The following is a 21,976-nucleotide window of genomic DNA, read 5'->3' as shown; positions in this document are numbered from 1 at the left end:
TGTCCTTAGCCACAATACTTTGCCATCCTAGGTCCATCAAAGATTTCTCTAATGCAAATAGTTAGAGCAGGGATAATAGCCGAGGTCAAATCAGGAATAGTGCTGAATTTACTTTTTCATTCCAGGAAAAAAAAAAAAAAAGTCATCTAAGTAATGTAAGGACCAAAGATTATATCAAAATGGTATTGAAGATCCAATTCAAAACTAAAAAATTTCTTGAATTGTCTATATATTCGTAATTTTTACTCAAAAGTTATGAAGAAATCCCTTTAGATAATAAATCAATTTATAATCTCTTGTAATTAATAAGAATCAGATGAGACAGAAACTTAACAGGTATTTTAAAAAGAAACCTGAGACTCTATTATAAACCTTCAAAAATCTTCAAATGTTCAAAATACTACTATCATGTTCATAAAAAGTGATTCAGCTTCCATTAAATATATCACAGACTATTTCCATTGTCAATATCCCTTCTGCCCTTAAGACTAACCTTCTAGACTGTCTAACACAGAAATCTCTATAGTGGTCCTCCATTGCTCTATTAATTTTACTGGTTATTCTCAAATAACGCCCAGAAACCAAATCTCTGTAGCCCACACTGTTGACAAAAATCCTATTTTTATATATCAAGCTTGAAAGTAAATGTCTTACCTTCTGCCATGGTCAGATTCAATTGTGTCTGAAAATCTATAATTGGTAATATCTAAAAAAAAGTGAATATTACTATTTTAGGGACTGAGAGATATGTTTTAATTTTCTAACATACAACTTGTATAGTTTAATTAACTGAACATAAATCAAAGATAAAATGTAAAAGTCTTGCATGAGTGAAAGATATTTTTGATGAGGAATGACAGTTGTAAAAAGACAAAATTATTGTCATGAGAAATAAAAGTAATTAAAAACTTCTAATTGCTGCTTTATAATTCTTATCTGTCCTACTACCATCTTACTATAAGCCTAAGTCAAATATAAAACAAAAGAGACAGCATAAAATGAACTCCTCCCCAAATTTCTATCTTTATGGGTACTATCAATTTTGTTCATAAACCATCACACATTTTTATCTTCTTGCAGTAACTATATTTTTTTTAAAAAAAGCAAACTCACTGCCATCAAGTTGAATCCGACTCATAGCAACCCCAGTGGGTTTCCAATGCTGTAAATCTTTACAGAACTAGATCATCCCATCTTCCTTCTGCAGAGCTGCTGGTGGGTTGGAATTGCTGACCTTCTGGTTAGCAGCCAAATGCCTTATTCACTATGCCACCAAAGCTCCTTAGTCCCCATACAGTAAGAGTGAAAAAGGAAGACTCATATATCCATTTCCTACCAAAAAGTAGTATTTTTCTCTTATATATACCTATATCTATCTATTTTCTCTTATATATATCTGTATCTACCTATTTTATATATAGGTTGGGATGTATTTTACAGAAAGATTTTGAATGCATTACTATGTACGAAAAATGTCACTACAAGAGAAACAACATAGATTCCCTTATCCAGGATACTCAAGGACTCAACCAGACTTCTTCCAACCTACACCCAAGTCAAGCCACAGCAGCAAGGGATAAAAATAGATGTGAAAACAAAAATTAGGAAGGAGAAAACTAAGCAGTAGAAGACACCCATGTATTTCTACAATTATAAATATATCTATGTTTCCCCCACACTTAAATTTTAATTTTACCCTTAAATATCTCTACACCATATGTCACAAAGAGGGTACTTACAAGCTGTACACTCTGGACTAAACTCCTCAGCAGTACTTACTGTGGGGTTGCACGAACAGCCAAGGTTCTCTCTGTTGGTTCTTGTGAATGGGCACTGTACTAGGGGACGGACATCTTTGGGATGCTTTGGGGTGTAAACAGGATTCTTCAGAAGGTGGTTAAGACTGCCATGAGTTCCATTGTTAGAAGCTGGTATCAAATTCAGCAAATCTACATAATTCCAAGAATGCTAAAGAGTTACTTTGAAGTTTCAAAATCAAATAAATAGATTTATAGTGTAATTTTTATTTTTTAAAACCAAATCTGTACGAGTCTTTTATTTTTTCAGAAAAATAAAAGTATATAACTTCCTTGAGTTTTAGAATATTTTTTATTATGCTATTCTTAATGGAAATATTAATATGAATATTGTAACCCTCTATGAAAGCTTCCGAATTTCAAAGTACAGGTATGCATTGCTGCACATTCATTCATTCAACGTCTGACCACATATACGTCCGTGAGTTTTGTTTGTTTGCAGTTCTCCTTTTATCATGTCCCCCTAGTAGTTTTAAAGACCTCCAAACCCAGACACGCTGGACCATGGGTGGGACACAGGCAGGTGAAACAGAGGACATGGTTCTAAGTGCAAGCTCCTGGGCAGGCAGCAGTGGCATTGGCTGTTCCTGCTGCTCAGGTGGGAGGAACAGCAGGCGGGCAAGGCCTGATCTGCTCCGTCCCACTCTGTCCCTCCCTCTCCACTCCTGCTGCAGCTGTTGCTGCCCGTGCCTTCAGCCTCCGCCAGCAGCTTCAGCAGCTCTAGCAGAAGCAACAGTAAAGTGGTGACAAGAACGACCATAAGTAGGCTCCCATATGGTTTTAATATGGTATTCATACAACATCCAAATTCTATTTCACAGAATGTATCATGGATGTTGAGCAATACATACATGCATATGGTAGTTATAGTTACTATTTGTTGAATGCTTACTATATGTGTTAGTATATATTTTCTTATTTAATCCTCAAAACAATTTAGTGAATTAAGCCTTATCACCAACATTTCACATATGAGTAATCACAATGCCTTGACAAGGTCTCAAATCTACTAAAATTGTAGACTCAGGGTTCAAAAGCTAATCCTCAGCCGCTTTCCCTGTGTCTAAAGGACACGCTCTTAATAATAATAATAGGAAGCACTTATGAAGTAAAGTAGTTACTATGTACCAAGCACTGACTTAAGTACTTTAGGTTATCTTAATCCATCTATATAGTACACAAAACCAAACACACTGCCATCGAGTCAGATTTGACTTATAGTGACCCCACCTTGGTTTCTGAGGCAGTATCACTACAGAAGTAGATTGTCCAACCTTCCTTCAGAGGAGTAGCTGGTGGGTTTGAATCACCAGCCTTCTGGTTAGCAGTCTAATGCCTTAGGCTCTAGGCCACCAGAGCTCTTATATAGGTAGACAGGCCCCAACTGAAAGAATTATACTTAGGATATAATTATGGCTTTTTAAGTTTTCAGTACACTCACTCCTTACTTAGTGCCATAATGAGACCAGGTCATTATGTGAAAATTGAGAATGACCACATTAGATTACAAAATGGAGGATGGCTACATTACTTAACTGCCAAATTACATCATTATATAACTGCCAAACCACTGAGAATCACTGACACATAAACTGAACACATAATCTGAACACAACTAGTATTACTCTCACCTTGTACCTCAGTGTTCATTACTGTCTTGTATGTCATTAATGCACAAAATAGCACTTTTATAACTAGTATATTTATAACTGTTATAAAAGTGAAATAGTTGATAAGTGAGTAGTAGATGTATCAGTATCAGAAAAAGAAAGCAATATTTAAAACTCAATATCCCACGATAAAAGTATTAATTTAGAAGGTATAGAATGAGCTGAGAATACACCTAATGGGTCCTTCTCCATTTCTACAACCTTGACATTGCCATCCATTTACACTATTATTGCTAAAAACCAAAACTCACTGCCATCAAGTTGCATCTGACTCAAAGCAACCCCTCCTTGGACCTCTGAGGTGGTATAACTACGGAAGTAGATTGACCAACCTTCCTTCCTTCTGGTTAGCAGTCAAATGTCTTGGGCACTACACCACCAGAGTACCAGGTATTTTACCTGTTTTGTTCACCTTTCACTGCTCCCATTATCATAATTAAGCCTAGGGCCTGGCACTGTGAAGTGTCTACTAGGGGCACATAGAATATCAAATAAGCTGTAAATGTTGTATTTTAGTAGTTTGCAGCCCAGCACAAGAAATAGGTAAGTGATCAAATGATATGTTTGAAATGTTTTTTCAGTGACTCTAGGTCAAGAAGAAGAAAGCTGAAAATGTGAGGGTCTGTCCTCATCACTGTCTCCACAGGGAACCCACCACATGATAATTCTATTCTCTCTCCGTTTTCAAAACGGATAAAAATCATCTATTCACACTTACCACACATTAAGTTATAGACTTCAATATTTTCAAAGGGGTCAACTTCAACTCCATGCTTGAATCCAGGTCCATAGCCAATAAAAAGGGCCTAGAAAGTAAGTTTATTAGTAAATTTCAGTCACATATTTTAGTTGGTCAAAAATTATTATCATGTTATCCACATTGTGTACGTATACATAATAGGCTGTGTTGTTGTTGTTATCTGCCGTCGAGTCAGACCCAACTCATAGTGACCCCTCCTTGGGTTACAGAGGCAGTACCACTATGGAAGTAGATTGCCCAACCTTCCTTCCAAGGAGTAGCTGGTGGGTTTGAACCACCAGCCTTCTGGTTAGCAGTCAAGTGCCTTAGGCGCTAAGCTACCAGAACTCCTATACATAATATAGATTTTATATATATACACATACGTTTAGGTCCTTAATCCATTTTGACTTTGTTTTTGTGTAATGTGATGCTCTTTCATATTTCCATAAGTGGAAATCCAATTTTCTCAGCACCAGTTATTTTTTATTTTTTACTTTTTATTGTGATTCAGGGGGAATTTTACAAAGCAGGTTCATTTTACATTCAATAGTTGATACACATTTTGTTTGTGACACTGGTTACGTTCCCTGCAGTGTAACAGCTCACCTCCCACTTGCTCCCTGTGGTCTTTCCTTCCCTGCCTCCCTACCTTTCTCTCTGTGCAAATGCTGCCCTTCTGATCTTCATGGCTGACTGTTCCAAGGAGGGCATCAGACAAATACCCTTTTTTATGATTTTGAGTTCAGTTCCACATTTTAGTCCCATCCTACACAGGATCTCTAACTTTGATCCCTTTCTGAGTGGTGGCCATTGGTAGCTGGGGCACCATCTAGTTCTGATCTCAGGGTCATATAGGCTGAAGTTCTCATCGTCCTCAGTCCTCTGGACTGTGTCCATGCATCTTTGATTTTCTTCACTCGTCTTTGCTCCAGATGAGGACAGGCCAATAGCTGACACTTAGATGGCCACTCACAAGCTTTTAAGACCCCAGGTGCTATCCCACCAACATAAGTTGTAGAACAATATTTTTGTAGACCATGTTGTTAGCACCATTTATTGAAGATACTCTTCTTCCCCGCAGAATGGACTTAGCACCCTTGTCAAAAATCAAATTGGCCATAGGCATGTGGCTTTATTTCTTGACTCTCTATTCTATTCCATTGGTCCACGTATCTGTTGTTATACCAATCAGTACTAGGCTGTTTTGATTACTTTCGCTGTATAGTAAAATATCAAGACGTGTGAGCTCTCCTACTTTGTTCTTCTCTTTCAACATTGTTTTAGTTATTTAGGGCCTCTTGCCATTCCATATAAAACTGAAGATTTATTTTTCTATTTCTGTAAAGAATACTGTTAATTTTGATTAGGATTGTGTTGAATCTATAGATCGTTTTGAGTAGTATTTATATCTTAACAATACTAAGTCTTCCAATCTATGAACAGGGAACATCTTTCCATTTATTTAAGTGTTCTTTAATCTCTTTCAGCAGTGTTTTATAGTTTTCATTGTATAAATTCTTCACATCTCTGATTAGATTTCTTCCTAGGAATTTAATTCTATTAGATGCTATTATAAATGAAATTGCTTACACACTTTCTCTTTCAGATTTCTCATTGCTGGTGTATAGAAACCCACCTGAGTTTTGTTGGTTAGCCCTATACCCTGCAACTCTGCTAAATCCCTCCATTAGCTCTACAAGTTTCCTTGTGCACTCTTTGGGACTTTCTATATATAGAATCATAGTATCCACAAATAGAGAATTTTATTTCTTCTTTTCCAGTATGGATACCTTTTATTACTTTTTCTTGTTGTATTGGTCTGGCTAGTACTTCTAATACAATATTGAATAGTAATAGTGAGAGTGGGCACCCTTGTCTTGTTCCCAATTTCAAGAGGAAAGCTCTCAGTTTTTCTCCATTAAGAATAATGTTGGCTGTTGGCTTTTCATATATGCCCTGAAAAATTCTACTACTTTAATGTTCAAAGAAAAGAAACTCTCTGATGGTATATGCTTCAGTAAGTTTTATTTAAGGCATATAATCATAGTTCAAATTTTTAAGTCTAAAACTTTGGTAGCATAGTGGCTGCTAACCAGACAGCTGGCGGTTCAAACCCACCAGCCACTCCTCGGAAGGAAGGTTGGGCAATCCTACTTCCGTAGTGATACTGCCTCGGAAGCCCAAGGAGGGGTCGCTATGAGTCGGGTTTGACTCGACGGCACATAACAACAACAACAACAACAACAAAACTTTGTATATCAGCTTTTCCTCATGTATAGGCCTATCATTTAAAAAAAAAGTACATGCTTACTTACTTGCATATTTGAAAATGAGTTATCAGAACCATGAAATCCACTTCCACAATATTTCCTCTCTGAAGGATTCCTAATTTTGATACATATCAATTAATAATGTAAAATACATTCAGAAAACATGATAACCCTGTCATTACATGTACTTGTAAAGCATAAATAACTATTTTGTTAAACAGATTAATAAAAAGGTAAAGTCACCTGATTTTGAAACATATTAAAGAGTCACCTCTATATTTAATCAATTATAGCTGATACAGTATAGCAATGTAGCATACCAAACACACTGACTGGCATCAAGTTTACTCTGACTCACAGCAATCCTATAGGACAAGGAAGAGCTGCCCTGCAGGGTCTCTAAGGCTCTAAATCTTTACAGAAGCAGACTGCCTCATCTTTCTCCCATGGAGCGGCTGGTGGGATACAACCACCAACCTTTTGATTAGCAGCCAAATATCTTATAGCCACTGCACCACTAGAGCTTCCTGCAGTGTAAGGGAGATAACCACTAGTATTGAAGCAGAACTGATTTAACTCTCACTGTGCTATTTACTGTGACTGAATTCTGGTTCACAGTTTAGTTTCTGCTTCACAGGGGCATTTACCATTATTTCCTTTTTGACAACTATCAGAAGAGAAGAGTTAATGATCAGGTTTTGAGATATTTACAATAGTAATCATCCAAATAATTTACTGAAGACATCAATAAATTCAAATTTATTGACAGATTAGTATAAGGAGGAGAATGAAAAAAAGACTGTGTATAATGAAAAAGATAATTGCTCATTATTATAAAATGAAGTGCTTTTGCCAATTATTTTATGGACTTTAGAAGTATTATTTTGAAGGTATTATTAGATATAACTGTAACATGCAAAAGCGATACAATGACAAGTGGTAACATAAATATGAAGATTAAGAAAAAAAATCAGTATTTATGTGATAGGACAGAGTAGTGGTTATCAGCTGAGAGTGATCCTTCCCTGTGCCTCAGGAAACATTTGGCAATGTCTGAAGATATTTTATATTGCCACAAAGGGGAAAGGGTAGTCTAGTGGGTAGAGACCAGGGATCCTCAAATATCCTACAATGCATATGCCAGTCCCCTAACAAAGAATTATCTGACCCCAAATACAAATAGGCTGAGGCTGAAACCCCAGGCTAAAGTAAAGATAAACATATTTGTGCAGATTTCACATTGCTAGGAGAGTCTAAATGTTACCATGAATCACTAACAGACCAGGTACATTTAACCTGACACACTGTCAGAACTTACAATGCAAGTTGCCACTGAGGATCCAAATAGAATGTCAAAGGCTCAATTCTGTCACTTTTGGCAAAGTGCAAACGCTTGGGTAAGAAGTGTTTTAAGTAAGGTTTGAAGTGCTGATTTGGTTCCCGGCACTGAAATTATAAAAGACAAAGAAAATTACTAGAAAAATATTTTTAGGCAAGAGTCCATATTTTCTAAAGTGCAAACTTTTCTTTCAGAAAATTTTTATGAGAATGCTCAAAAACTCACAGATGTAAAAATAACCAAGACTTCTTACTACTTGTAGAGTGTATAAGCTGGCTAAGATTTTTATAAGATTTCATAATTATAACTGCATAAAAGCCCAGGACTCTTAGACTGTGTCAATAGATTATATGCAAGTTACTGATGATCCTAATTTCAAATACTTTCGTAATATAATTCTAAGAATTTATTTCAATACTTAAAATATATCAAGGAAAAGAAAGGTAGTATAGATAACTCAGCAGTAAGACAAAATCTTATTTAAAAAAATAAACATAGAAAACAAACTAGAAGAAATATATCAAATTAAGTAAATACACTCCTTGGAGAGAACAATCATGGGAGAATAGAAGGGCTGTATGTGCACAGACAGCTCAGGGGGCAGGAGTGCATGGAGGAAAGGACGCAGGGAAGAGCTAACTATGGGGAGAAGTGGGAGGGGAGCTGTTGCATCGTGGTAAATTGTAGTCAATGTCATGAGACAAAGTGCATGTGAGCTGCTGTACAGAAAGTGAATTTGCTCTGTAAACTTTCACCCAAATCACAATTTAAAAAAATATATATATATATCAAAATGCTAACTGTTTTTATAGTGGTACAGCTATACATTTTTAAAATTATTTCTTTTGTGTAATATAAATTTACAATGCCAATAAATGAATTCTTGTTGGATACATCCTTAAAGATCTTTAAGAACTATGTTGTTGTTGTTGTTATATGCCGTCGAGTCAGCCCTGACTCATAGCAACCCCTCCTTGGGTTAAGAACTATAGAGAATTTAAATGTTGTTCCAGATACTCAAAAATTCTAATCCCAAGAACAGATACTTTAGAACCTTTTTCTAAATATAGGTATCAGATGAAACTAACAATAATTAGATAATGGGAAAATAAGAATACTCACAGAAAGATTTCTGGCAACGCTCTCATAATTAACTGAAGGGGAACAAATGTAAGAATTAAGAGTTGATGGTATGGTATAATTAGAAATTAAAATGATACAAAAAATGCAAAGTCATACTCCAATCCTATAATTAAACAGGAAAACAGGTTTCAAACAGTTTATTCAAGTCATTACATATTATCCATTAACAGGAATAACACAGATCTTAAGTTACCACCCTGTAATGATGCCTATGAAACAGTGCCATATTGTTCAATGAAAAGGCAAGTTAGAGAACACCCATCTGTTCATCCATACATCTGTTTGTCCATCCTCTGTCTACCCGTCTAGCCACCTATCCATTCATCTGGCTATCTGCCTATCCATCTCTTGTCTATGTATCTAAATATTTACCCACTTATCCATCTATCTTGATCTTATATAATTTCACTGTGTAAAAATAAAAATGTATGTGCTTTACATATGCGTAGAGAACATTTGCAAAGATACATTCCAAACTCAATAGTGGTTCTCCAGAGAATGAAACTGAGTTATGAAGTAGGGGTGCTTAAGCTGGGAAATTTCTGCTTTTTTATTTTATATAGTGCCTAAGGCACTTGACTGCTAACCAGAAGGCTGGTGGTTCAAATCCACCAGCCACTCCTCGGAAGGAAGGTTGAGCGATCCTACTTCTGTAGTGATACTGCCTCGGAAACCCAAGGAGGGGTCACTATGAGTTCCAAAACTTCCAGTAAGAAGGGTACACAGGAAGTAAAGGCAAGGGGACTAGATTTGAAATAGTATAGATATAGATGTAGATTATTTTTGCTTTAATTTGAGAAACCAAAGGTCCTAATTAAGGTGCCCTGGCAGCGCAATGGTGAAGCACCTGGCTTCTAACCTAAAGATTGGTTTTTTTGAACCTACCATCTGCTCCACAGGAGTAAGATGTAGCAGGCTGCTTTCCTAAAGATTTATAGCCTTGGAAACCCTGTGGGGCAGTTCTACTCTGTCCTGTAGGGTCATTAGGAGTCAGAATCAACTCAACAGAATGGGGTTTGTTTTTTCTTTGAAGGCTTAAATGAGATAAGGGTATGGCTAAAGCTTAGGCATTTGTTATCACAAACATTTCTGGGGAATGCCACTGCCTGTACAGTTTTTGTAACAGATTTTATAACAATTATCTACTGTTATAAATAAATAATTAAAACTTATCATTGTGCACATGAAGGCTGAGCTTCATATCACTACGCTAACATTTTCATAACCACTCCCCTCCAGTGAAATAGTTTTGTCCTCATGAATATTCAAGAGTATCTATTAAAACGTATAGCACTGCAGTCCCCAAATCTAACCCAATACTGACAACTGTTGTGAAAAGCTTTTTTCTCTTTTTGTTTTAAAGTTGAATTGTAACAAAAAGATTTACCCTGTGTATCTGAAAATTACCAAGGTGGCAACAGTTATGAAAATGGGCTTGATTTCAAAAAGAATGAATTTTTAAACACTTAAATTTAAAAAATTTCTTGGCAATTTGGAGTCTCTATGTTTCTAAGAGAGAATATGAAATTTCTTCTTCCCTGTCTAAAGAATCTGTTCTTACTGCTTTTTTGGAGTGGCTTCAGAAGTAACTTGTGAGGAGAATAATCAATTGTTCATAGAAGTAATCACCTCTGTCAGCATCCCCCCTCATACCAGAGTATTCTTCTAAAATGGCTCAAGTTATTTTAATGGAGTATTATCAATTAATCAAACTTGAATGAAATACAGCCAAAATTTTCTCAGACCTATTTTCCTAGTACAAGAAATCTTGAACCTAAAACAAGTAAAACATCAACTACAACATAAAATTTTACTAGGCATATCAAAAATGATGCTCAGTCCATGAATAACAAGTCTGACTTGTATCCTCACATCCAACCCCAAAAAACCCCCTTGGTTTGCAGAAGATCTGCACTGAAGACTTAATCATGAAGAGGAAATTAAACTTAATTAATTCTCTTTGGCTTAGAGATATAATGATTTAGAGGAGTATATTCTGAAAATGAAATCACACTCAAAGTTAGCATAGAGATCTACTTACATGAATAGTATTTATCTGGGACATCGGAGGGTCTCAATCGAGCTGCAGGTCCATAGATAACTTTAATATTTTTAACATCCCCCAAATATTTATTCAGATATATATATTTCTTACAACTGCCCTGCTCCATACCTAGAGGAGAAATCCCAAAACATGTTACAACATTAATCCAAATGTTAATATGCAGAACAGAATCCCTTTCACCTCCAGAATTTAATTCAGTAGGCATGTGTTCAGCACTTAGGTTAGATGAGCACTTACTAAGACACAGAATTTCATCTAGATCACAACTTCATCTTTTTCAAAATCTTTTCCCTTTCCTTCATTCAAAATTAATGTTTTTTCTTCTTATTTATACATTACAATATATTTATATGAGGGAAAAGGAATCTCTTGCCATAGTTTTAGAGTAATATAAAAGCCCAAAGACAGTATTTTCCCAAATCACCTAAGAAAATAACTAGAAGACTAAAAACTCCCAGTCTCATTCCAGGCATAGAGCTTTTTTGGGATATAACCTTTCAGGATTGTTTCTGAAAATAACTATTAGTAATCATTTCTCTGGGTAAATACAACAATGAATTAAAAAAAAAAAAAAGAACCTGCTTTCTACTTTCTCATATACCCGGCACTTCTATAATCCCAAAGTTGTACACAGACATGTGCTACAAAGACCACCATAAGTAAAATGAAAATTAAATATTGTCAAAATTGATGTATACCATTTATCATCCTAAAAGAAATTGAAGAGGTATAGAATAGTCTGTTAATCTGAAGTTGTTCGAGTATATTACCAGAATTTAATATTGAAAATAAATTTTTTAAACTATCCACATGCCTGGTATAAGCCTTCCCTGGATTAACAGTAGTTAGGAGCATTGTGGTTGAGAAATTCTTAGGTGAATTCTGTGTTTCATTCACACTTTACAGTTTATGTCACTTTTCCTAAAGACTTCTATTATGAAAGATAATATATTTTAAAAGAATATAAAAGTATTACACTCAATTTTATATTTAATTCTGCATACCCTGGACAATGTTCAGGAGGTAATGAAACAATAATCAAGTAAACTTTTTCTTTTTGGGGAGTAGTACTACTAAGGAAGGTTGGGCAATCTATCTCTGTACTGATACTGCCTCGGAAACCCAAGGAGGGGTCGCTATGAGTCGGGTACGACTCGACAGCAAATAACAACTACAGCATTAAACCAGATAGCAAAAGGAGGCAAATTCAGATTACCATGATCTGAAATGAGAATGAGGTTCAGGCATCTGTGCAAGTCCAGATCCTTCAGGCCATCCATCAGCATGCCAACCATGTTGTCCACCCTCTGCAGTGCTTTGATGACCTAAGAAATGGAAGCAATCTCATGAGATGTCCTCCGTATTAATAGCTAGCTATATGTAAAGCTATCTGTTAAAAAAGAAAAGAGTTCAGTGGGTGCAAATACTACAGTGAATTCATTCACACTGGGCTGAAATAGGTCATAAAGGACATGAAATCACTGTTGACCATTTAAAATGAAAGGGCCTAAATTCTCTATAAACTCAATCTTAACTCTTGGGAATAACATCAGCTGAACTGATGAACTCTCCCTTCCTGAGTTCTCAGAATGCTACCAAAGCAAAACTCAGCTTATGTAGAACTCAAAAATCAATGTGTTTGGACAGAACTGAATGTATACCTAATCTAATTATCACTTCATTTTCTAGAATTTCTTCTTCTGTTTTCAGATACAATAAAATTCTAAATGTCTACTATGTAAACAAAATATTCCTTAATTTTCAGATACATTATTCATAAAATGCCTCTGATAGTTCTACATACTTAGTTTTTTTTAAAACTAGAACTCCTATAAACAAATCTAGTATCTCTTTACAAACTACATGTATTCTGCTTGTAACTATCTTAAGGACAGAGAAAACAACTGGTTTTGGCAAACTGTTTTCTTGCATTTATCTTTTCCTACCTCCCTTCAAAACCACCTAATAAAAATTCATGTGCAGTTTTGCATGCATTTTCATTAAAGTGCCAAATCTGTGTAATCTTCAGTAATAGTGGATCACACTGAAATAGGAGACAATCTTTTTCAATATGGTCTAATGTTGAAAGCAACATGAGTCAGAAAATTTAAGTGTTATGACAAGCTGTGTATTGATGTGCCAGTAAGATACTTTAACAGAGTTTATAAGTTGATGAATATGGTTTGAAAAGTAACTGGCTCAAACTTGAATGAAGATGAGTCAGGAAGTAGATACCTTGGAAAATCTTCAGTGAATTAGAAAAGGAAGCACTGATTTTGAAACATGTATGACCTGATACGAAACAATAACAAGAAAAGCCATAAAATGGGTGAACCAAAATGACAATGACAGCAAAGCTGATTGGAGTAAACTCTGGAATATTTAAGTATGGGTAATCCAAAGGGCATACAGGTCCAGAACATCAAAAACAGACAAAGAAAGCACATTACAAAGGCTAGACTCAGAGAATGGAAAACATTCCAGCAATGTGTTATTGTTACAATTCTCAGCAGGTAAAACCACTCCTCAAAATTAACCTTAGAACTCAATTGTAGCCAAACTGACCTAGACATAGGTCTTAAGTGTCAGACACTGTAACCCACAGCCATCAAGTTGATTCACATACATAGCGATCTTACAGGACAGCACAGAACTGCCCCACAGGGCTACCAAGGTTGTAATCTTTACCAAAGCAGACTGCTGTATCTTTTCCCCACAGAGCAACTGGTGGGTGTGAACCTTTGACCTTTCAGTTAACGGCCAAGCACCTAACTACTGTGCCACCAAGGTTCTTTTTTGTTAGTGATTTTAGTAAAGGGATAAAACATTACACTGGCAGCTGGCTGACTGTTCAAACTAAGACAATAGCTATGAAAAAATGTTTTTGTTTGACCAACTATGACAACAAGGGCACAATGGGGATACTAACTACTTTGGACTTGTGGGAGATAGCTTTTGAGGAAAAACAAATTAAAAAAAAAAAAAAAACAGAATAAAAACAGATTACTTCCCCCTCTCTTAGTTTCTTTTATCTGAAGTGATGGCAACCCAAGAAATATCCACTCTTTAAGAGAGGTAAATCTAGCGTATTTCAAGAGAAACAAGGGTAAAATGGTTTAACCAGCTATTTTGGATTAAAAGGGACCCCTGGTGGCACAATGGTTACAGAAAACTTCAATACCTCAACAACAACAAAAAAGACATGCAATCCAATTAAAGAATGGGCAGAGGACATGAACAGACACTTCACCAAACAAATACATGAAGAAATGTTCACTATCATTAGCCATCAGAGAGATGCAAATCTAAACAAGATATCATCTTACCCCAGCATTAATTGCACACTTCAAAAAAATAGAAAACAATAAATGCTGGTGAGGGTATAGAAAGACTGGAACATCTATACACTGCTGGTGGGATTACAAAATGGTACATCCACTATGGAAAGCAGCATAGTGCTTTCTTAAGATGCTGGAAACAGAAATACCATATGATCTAGCAATACCACTCCAAAAAACCAAACTCACTGCCATTGAGACAATTCAACTCATAGTGACCCATCCTTGGGTTTCTGAGGTGGTATCTCTACAGAAGCAGATTGCCCAATCTTCCTTCTGAGGAGTGGCTAGTGGGTTTGAACCACCAGCCTCTGGTTAGCAGCCAAATGCCTTAGGCACTACACCACCAGAACTCCCAGCAATACCACTGTTGTTGTTGTTATGTGCCGTCGAGTCGGACCCGACTCATAGCGACCCCTCCTTGGGTTTCCGAGGCAGTATCACTACGGAAGTAGACTGCCCAACCTTCCTTCCGAGGAGTGTATCCTAGAGAAATAAGAGCCATCACATGAACAGATATATGCACACCCATGTTTATCACAGGTTACTCACAATAGCAAAAAGACAGAAACAGCCCAAGTGCCCATCAACAGATGAATGGATAAATAAACCATGGTACATAGACACAATGGAATACTATGCAACGTTAAAAAGTAACAAGGAATCTGCAAAATACCTTATAACATGGATAAACCTAGAGGACTTCATGCTGCATGAAATCAGTCAATGACAAAAGGATAATTATTATATGAGACCACTGTGGTATAAAAAGTCAAGAAAAGGTACGCACACAGAAAGAATTTCTCTAGTAACCTTCAAGTTAATAGAGGTGAGATGGTGAGGGAAGGACAATCAGTAACTAGCGGACAGACGAACATTGACTTGGGTAAAGGGAAAGGCAATATACAGTAAGGAGGAGGTCAGCACACCACACAACAATCCAGGCAGTGGAAGAGATAGGGAGGAGCACAAGAGTTAAGGACAACAAAGGTGGATACTATTACATATACAATCTGCAAAAACAGTAACAGCAGTAATTTAGCAGTGGATGCACAGACAGACACTCAAGCGAAATAGGCCTGGGAAGGCAAACTGGACTGCACCCACAGATATATACAGGTTTGACAGAAGCTCTCTCTGCATATATATTTATATGTGCTGCAAATAAATCCATGAATGTAGTATGGCATACAGGGGATAAAACTGCGAAAACGTCTTAGTCATAACCAAACCGTTGAGGGAATGAGTCATTGTGTACGGAAGCTCAGGACCATAGTCTCAGGGGACACTAAGGTCAACTGGCGTAACAGTCCACAAAGACAATGTTCTACATCCTACTTTGGTGAGTTTTGATTTGGCTCTTAAAAGCCTGTGAGCAAATCATGAGAGAAAGAAGAACTGAGAGAAAGGGGTGCATGGAGGGATGGACACATGGAAGAGGTGACTGTCGGGAGGAAGTGAGAGGGGAGCTGTTGCATTGTGGTGAATTGTGGTCAATGTCATGAGACAAAGTGCATATGAACTACTGTATGGAAAATGGATTTGCTCTGTAAACTTTCACTCGAATCACAATTGTTGTTGTTGTCATGTGTCATCAAGTTGGACCCGACTCATAGCAACCCCTCCTTGGGTTTCCAAGGCAGTATCACTAGGGAAGTAGATTGCCCAACCTTCCTTTCGAGGAGTGGCTAGTGGGTTTGAACAGCCAGCCTTCTGGTAAGTAGTCAAGTGCGTTAAAAAAAAAAAAAAAAAGCTGTGAGCAGCCATCTAAGGTGCTACTATTGGTCTCTCCCTATTCCGAGCAAAGACTAAAATCAAAGATGCAGGAAACAATCAGTCCAAAGGACAAATAGAACACGTGAACCTCAGCCTCCATGACCCTAAGACCAGAAGAACTAGATGGTACCTGGCTACCTCTGCTGACCTCTCTGAGAGGGATCACAAGAGGTCCTGGAGAGATTGGGAAAATGTGGAACAAAACTCAAAATCATAAAAAAGACCAGGCTTACTGGTCTGATGAGGACTTGTAAAACTCTTGAGACTATTGCCCCTAGATATCCTTCAAGCTAGGAACTGAAGTTACCTCCCATAACTCTACTGGCAGCCAAACTATAGACAGACCTGTAAGATGAACAGTGATCACAGAAAGGTATGAACTCACTACAACAATCAAGCACACGAGATCAAGAGGACAGCATTTGCAAAGGGAGAGCTAGGAAGGTGGGAAGCGATGGGACAGAGGAACAAAGGAAAGGGCTGGGCATAGGGAAGAAGTGAGAAGAATGCTGTTACAGTTTGGGATTGCAGCAAATGTTTCAAAACAGAATGTGCATAGATTGTTGAATGGAAAACCAATTTGCTCTGTAATACTTTCACCCAAATCACAATTAAGAGAGAGAGAGAGAATGAGCAAGAGAGCTAAATCTAGGGAATGTCAAGGGAAACAAGAGGAAGATGGTTTAGCCACCTATTATGGATTCAAAAAGAGCCCTGTGGCACAGTGGTTAAGTACTTGGCTGCTAAACAAAAGGTTGGCAGTTCAAACCCACAAGCTGTTAGCTGAAGATAGATGTGGCAATCTGTTTCTTTAAAAGCTGTAGCTTTGGAAACCCTATAAGGCAGTTCTACTGTCCTATAGGATCACTATGAGTCAGAATCAATTTGATAGCAATGGGTTTTAGGATTTAAATGAGAAAAATGAACATGTTTTTTTCCCTCTTCTTTCTATTGCTGCTAGTGCTTGACACCAAATTGTTCTTAGTTGCCATCCAGTTGACTCGCGCTCATGACCACTTTATGTACAACAGGATAAAACACTGCCTGATCCTGCACCACCCAAATGATCTTTGATATGTTTGCATCTGCCATTGTGGCTACTGTGCCAATCTATCCCATCGAAGATTTCCCTTGTTTTCACCGATCCTCTACTTCAGCAAACACCAAACACATTGCCGCGGAGTCGGACCCGACTCATAGTGACCCCTCTTGGGTTTCCAAGGCGGTATCACTATGGAAGTAGATTGCCCAACCTTCCTTCTAAGGAGTAGCTGGTGGGTTTGAACCGCCAGCCATCTAGTTAGCAGTCAAGTGCCTTAGGCACTACGCCACCAGAGCTCCCTTTTAGACCAAGCAGTACCTGCAAAATAGACTCACCAGGCCAGGCTCTGGTTTAGAACCTATGTTAAAGGACCTGGAGCTCACTCCTATCATGGTATTTTCCTGTTCTTTTAGCTCCAACCTGAGCTAAAAGGACAGGAAAATACCATGATAGGAGTTTGCAGGTAAAACTCTAGCTATTAAGAAAAAGTGTATTTTCCTAGAATATACCCTAAACTTATAGCCCTTGTAATCACATGGGGCTAAAGATACCCAGACGAGGATTCTGCAATTAGGGACTCTGGCAATGTATCTTCTCCTTTTCAATATAACCATCAATATTCACAGATCTTTAATTATTGTGTCTTTTCATATCTTAGGTCACAGGTAAAATTTAAGTTATAAGGAAAGTCATCTTGGGAGGAAGAGGAAAGAAACAAAAATTTTCTGTTCTGATGTTTCCTGTGCTCAATATTAGGGGAAAAAAAATATACAGCCACAAGAAAATTGAAAGTAATATTTGTTATTCTAAAGCATTTTACACATTACAAACACAGTCAGGAGCTGGCCAAGTTACTGAAGGAGTATCAGGCCAAACATGACGTTACACTGAGAACATTAGTTGATGAATTATTTCCCTATCTCTAGCTTCCTAATGGGAGCTCTGGTAGCATAGTGGCTAAGACACTTGACTGCTAACCAGACGGCTGGTGGTTCAAACCCACCAGCCACTCCTCGGAAGGAAGGTTGGGCAATCCTACTTCCGTAGTGGTACTGCCTCGGAAACCCAAGGAGGGGTCGCTATGAGTCGGGGCCGACTCTATGGCACACAACAACACACACACAGCTTCCTAATAACCACTCAACAAAGAAATGATTATTTGTACTTCTCTATGCCTACCAGAAGGCTAGAGGTTCAAACCCACCAGCCGCTCCTTAGAAGGAAGGTTGGGCAACCTACTTCCATAGTGATACCGCCTCGGAAACCCAAGGAGGGATCCCTATGAGTCAGGTCTGACTCGACGGCACATAACAACAAAAATGCCTATGATTGGGAGCTCTGGTGGCAGAGTGCCGAAGGCATTTGACTACTAACCAGAAAGCTGGCAGTTCAAACCCACCAGCTACTCCTCGGAAGGAAGACTGGGCGATCTACTTCCTGTAGTGATGTTGTTGTTGCTGCAGTTATGTGCTGTTGAGTCGGACCCGACTTATAGCGACCCCTCCTTGGGTTTCCAAGGCAATATCACTACAGAAGTGGATTGCCCCATTTTCCTTCCGAGGAGTGGCTGGTGGGTTTGAAGAGCCAGGCTTCTGGTTAGCAGTCAAGTGCCTTTAGGCACTAAGCACCCAAGGAGGGGTCACGATGATCCTTTGACATCCAAGCTCTGTTGAAAGCGTGTTCTCAGGTGATCAGAGACATACCTCCTGAGGAGGAGATTTCACAGGAATGTTTTGCTGCTATTTGACCCCTTAGCCTATATTTTCATGAAATTTGGAGCCTTAACCCTTTTACAAAATTCTCTTAAGCATTTATATTTAACGTTAAGGTAAGGGGATATAAAGTGGATTATAGAACTAGAATAAAATAGAAATAACAGAAATAATTCTCAAATAAACATTTTGCTTTTAGGCTAAGGCAGGGGGTTGTGGAGGGGATAAGATAAATAGAATAGAATAGAATAGAAAACAGAATTTAATTCATCACCAGTTCATTTAGCAATGCAGAAAATGTAAACAAAATAATCTCTCAATCCTTATTTTGATTAAACTACATCTTTTGATTCAGTAAAATTGTGCTGAACACTCACTGTTTCCAGAACTCATGGAATCTTATTGAGTGGTATAAAAACCTGCCTCAAAGCAAGATTGAGTTAAATACTAGGTTTAATGCAGTAATCACTGATAAAAATGTACTTACTTCACTGCTGACTGGTCCATATGAATGACCTGAAGAATCTGGTTCTTCTAAATACAGAGTGTAAAAGTGTGGTCTAAATCAAACAGTATCAAAATGTAATATTTTACGAACACATTGAAAAACAGAACGGAAGAATAATTCAACAATTGACAGCAACTACAAGTTCTATGACAATGAGGTAACATTTCTAAACTTGCTCACAAATAATTTACAAGTTTGAAATTCCTCATAAAGTAGCTGTTCACAAAAGAGTTCATTTGGCCATAAAACATCATAGCCAATAGTAAAGTTTTGGTATAGTCTATTTTAAAATATTATGTAATTTCTGTAAGACCAAGGAGTATTTAAAATAGAAATTAATCATCTACGTACCTTTCATCTTTGGGAAGCTGTAGCCACTTAAGAACAGTTAAAATTCTTTCTTCAAATGGTATTGAACTAAAATTAAGCATAAACAAAATGAAACAAGTCTGTGACAATTGTTGGTTTGTATTTAAAATATAAATGTTTTTCTTACTGAACACAGCATTAAGAGAAACTAAAAACAATGTTCACAGCACAATATTCACAACAGCAAAAAGATGGAAACAACCTAAATGCCCATCAACGGATGAATGGATACACAAACTATGGTAGAGACACATAATGGAATACTACACAAAGAACAATGAACCTGTAAAACATCTCATAACATGGATGAACCTAGAGGATATTATGCTGAGTGAAATTAGTCAATCACCAAAAGACAAATATTGTATGACACCACTATTGTAGAAAGTCAAGAAAAGGTTTTCACACACAAAAAAATATTCTTTCATGGCTACTAGGGTGGGAGGGGAAGGAAGGGCAAACCACTAATTAGAGAGCAGACACATCTTATGTTGGATGCAATAAACAACAAGGAAGTGGTCAGCACAAAATGATTAAGGAAAGGAAGATGCTGGGAGGAATACGAGAGTTAAAGGCAACAGAGGTAAATACTAATCCATATACAATCCTGTAATAACAGTAATGACAATAATCAATAATCTGTAAGTGAATACAGATACCTAAACTGAACAGATTTGGAAAGGAGACTGGGACTATATCCCTGAATATGTATAGGCTCAACAGAGGATATTTCTACTATGTATTTACATATGCTTCAAATATATCCATGAATAGAGTAGAGCATATAGGAGGTAAAGTTATGAAAACATCTTAGCCATAACCAAAAACACTAAGGGCATGCGTCTGGCACTGGGGACTCAGGACCATAGTCTCAGGGGACACTAAGGTCAACTGGCACAACATATCCACAAAGACAATGTTCTACATTCTACTTTGGTGAGTAGTGACTGGGGTCTGAAAAGCTTATGAGTGGTCATCTAAGGTGCAACTGTTGCTTTCTCCTCATCCAGAGCAAAGAAGAGGGAAGAAAAGCAAAGACACATAAAAACAGTGAGTCCAAAGGGCTAATGGAGCAATGAACCTCAGCCTCCACAACCCCGAGACCAGAAGAACTTGATGGTGCCTGGCTACCACTGCCAACTACTCTAAAAGGGAACACATTACAAGGTCTAGACAGAATGAGCGAAAAATATGGAACAAAACTCAAAAATTACTAAAAAAAAAGGCCAGGGTTAGGTGAAACCCCTGAGACTATGGCCCTTGGTCACTCTTCAGACCTGGAAGTAAACTCGCTCACATAGCTCAATTTGCAGTCAAACAATAGAGGGGTCTACAAGTGAACAAGGTCCACAAGGTACACATTCCTTAGAACAAGCAACCATTTTATATCAAAAGAGCAGTGTTGACAAAGTTCAGAAGGTTGGAAGGTTTAGGAGAGAAGGACAAATGCAAATGAGAAACACAGAGAGAATATGGCAAGAGTGGTGTTACATTGAGGGGGTTGTAGCTAATGACGTGAAATAAATGTGGGTGAACTGTTGAATGGAAAACTGATTTGCTCTGTAAACTTTCACCCAAATCACAATACAGAGAAAGTGAGAGAAATTGGAAACAATTTAATACATCAACTCTGTTAAAGCAGTGTAAGACTTTTATTTGCAAAATTAAATTTCGTATCCCAATGAAGAAACAAAAGTTAAGTTTTACACATATAAAAGAAACAGGCTTTAAAAATTGCTTCCTACATTGTACTGCAGGGTATTATGTCCTTGACAATACTCATTGCCCACCACAGGAGTAACCCACGTGTTAATATTTTTACAGAGGGTACCTTATGAAGAACTCAGCCATTAATGACTCACAGTAAAATTGCAAAGCAGAACCTAATGAGTAAACAGCTCCCCAGACAACTTTCCCCAGCAAAATTAATTATACCTTCCTCTGTGCACATACCTGTTTACACACCTCCATCAGAGTATCTGTTCCCCACTAGACCTTGACGGGCAGATCCTATATATCACTAATCTTTGAATCCACTATGCCTTGTAGTATATGGAACATAAAATCTCAATTAGCAACCATGGAATTTTTAAAATTGGAAAATAATAAGGTGGGGAAGAAGCACTACACAGTGCTCATGTGAACCATTAATAATAAATAATAACATAAGGTTACCAAAGAAAAT

The 21,976-nt window shown here is 37.4% G+C and overlaps 1 protein-coding gene across 1 annotated transcript in view; it reads right to left on the bottom strand.

Moving 5' to 3' along the window:
• ENPP1 (ectonucleotide pyrophosphatase/phosphodiesterase 1) overlaps positions 1-21,976 on the bottom strand; it is a 93,607-nt gene that overhangs the window by 15,055 nt on the left and 56,576 nt on the right. The window contains 10 exon segments of the mRNA XM_007947369.1: positions 655-706; positions 1,780-1,949; positions 4,206-4,293; positions 6,545-6,614; positions 7,818-7,945; positions 8,961-8,992; positions 11,023-11,154; positions 12,263-12,371; positions 19,402-19,474; positions 19,774-19,839. Of these exon segments, the coding sequence (XP_007945560.1) occupies positions 655-706; positions 1,780-1,949; positions 4,206-4,293; positions 6,545-6,614; positions 7,818-7,945; positions 8,961-8,992; positions 11,023-11,154; positions 12,263-12,371; positions 19,402-19,474; positions 19,774-19,839 (920 nt within the window).

Source organism: Orycteropus afer, unplaced genomic scaffold, assembly GCF_000298275.1.
Source record: "Orycteropus afer afer isolate SDZICR_OR568_19922 unplaced genomic scaffold, OryAfe1.0 scaffold00182, whole genome shotgun sequence".
NCBI classification, from domain to species: Eukaryota; Metazoa; Chordata; class Mammalia; order Tubulidentata; family Orycteropodidae; genus Orycteropus; species Orycteropus afer.
Note: the sequence above shows the minus strand (reverse complement) of the source record. Positions and strands in the feature narration are given on the sequence as shown.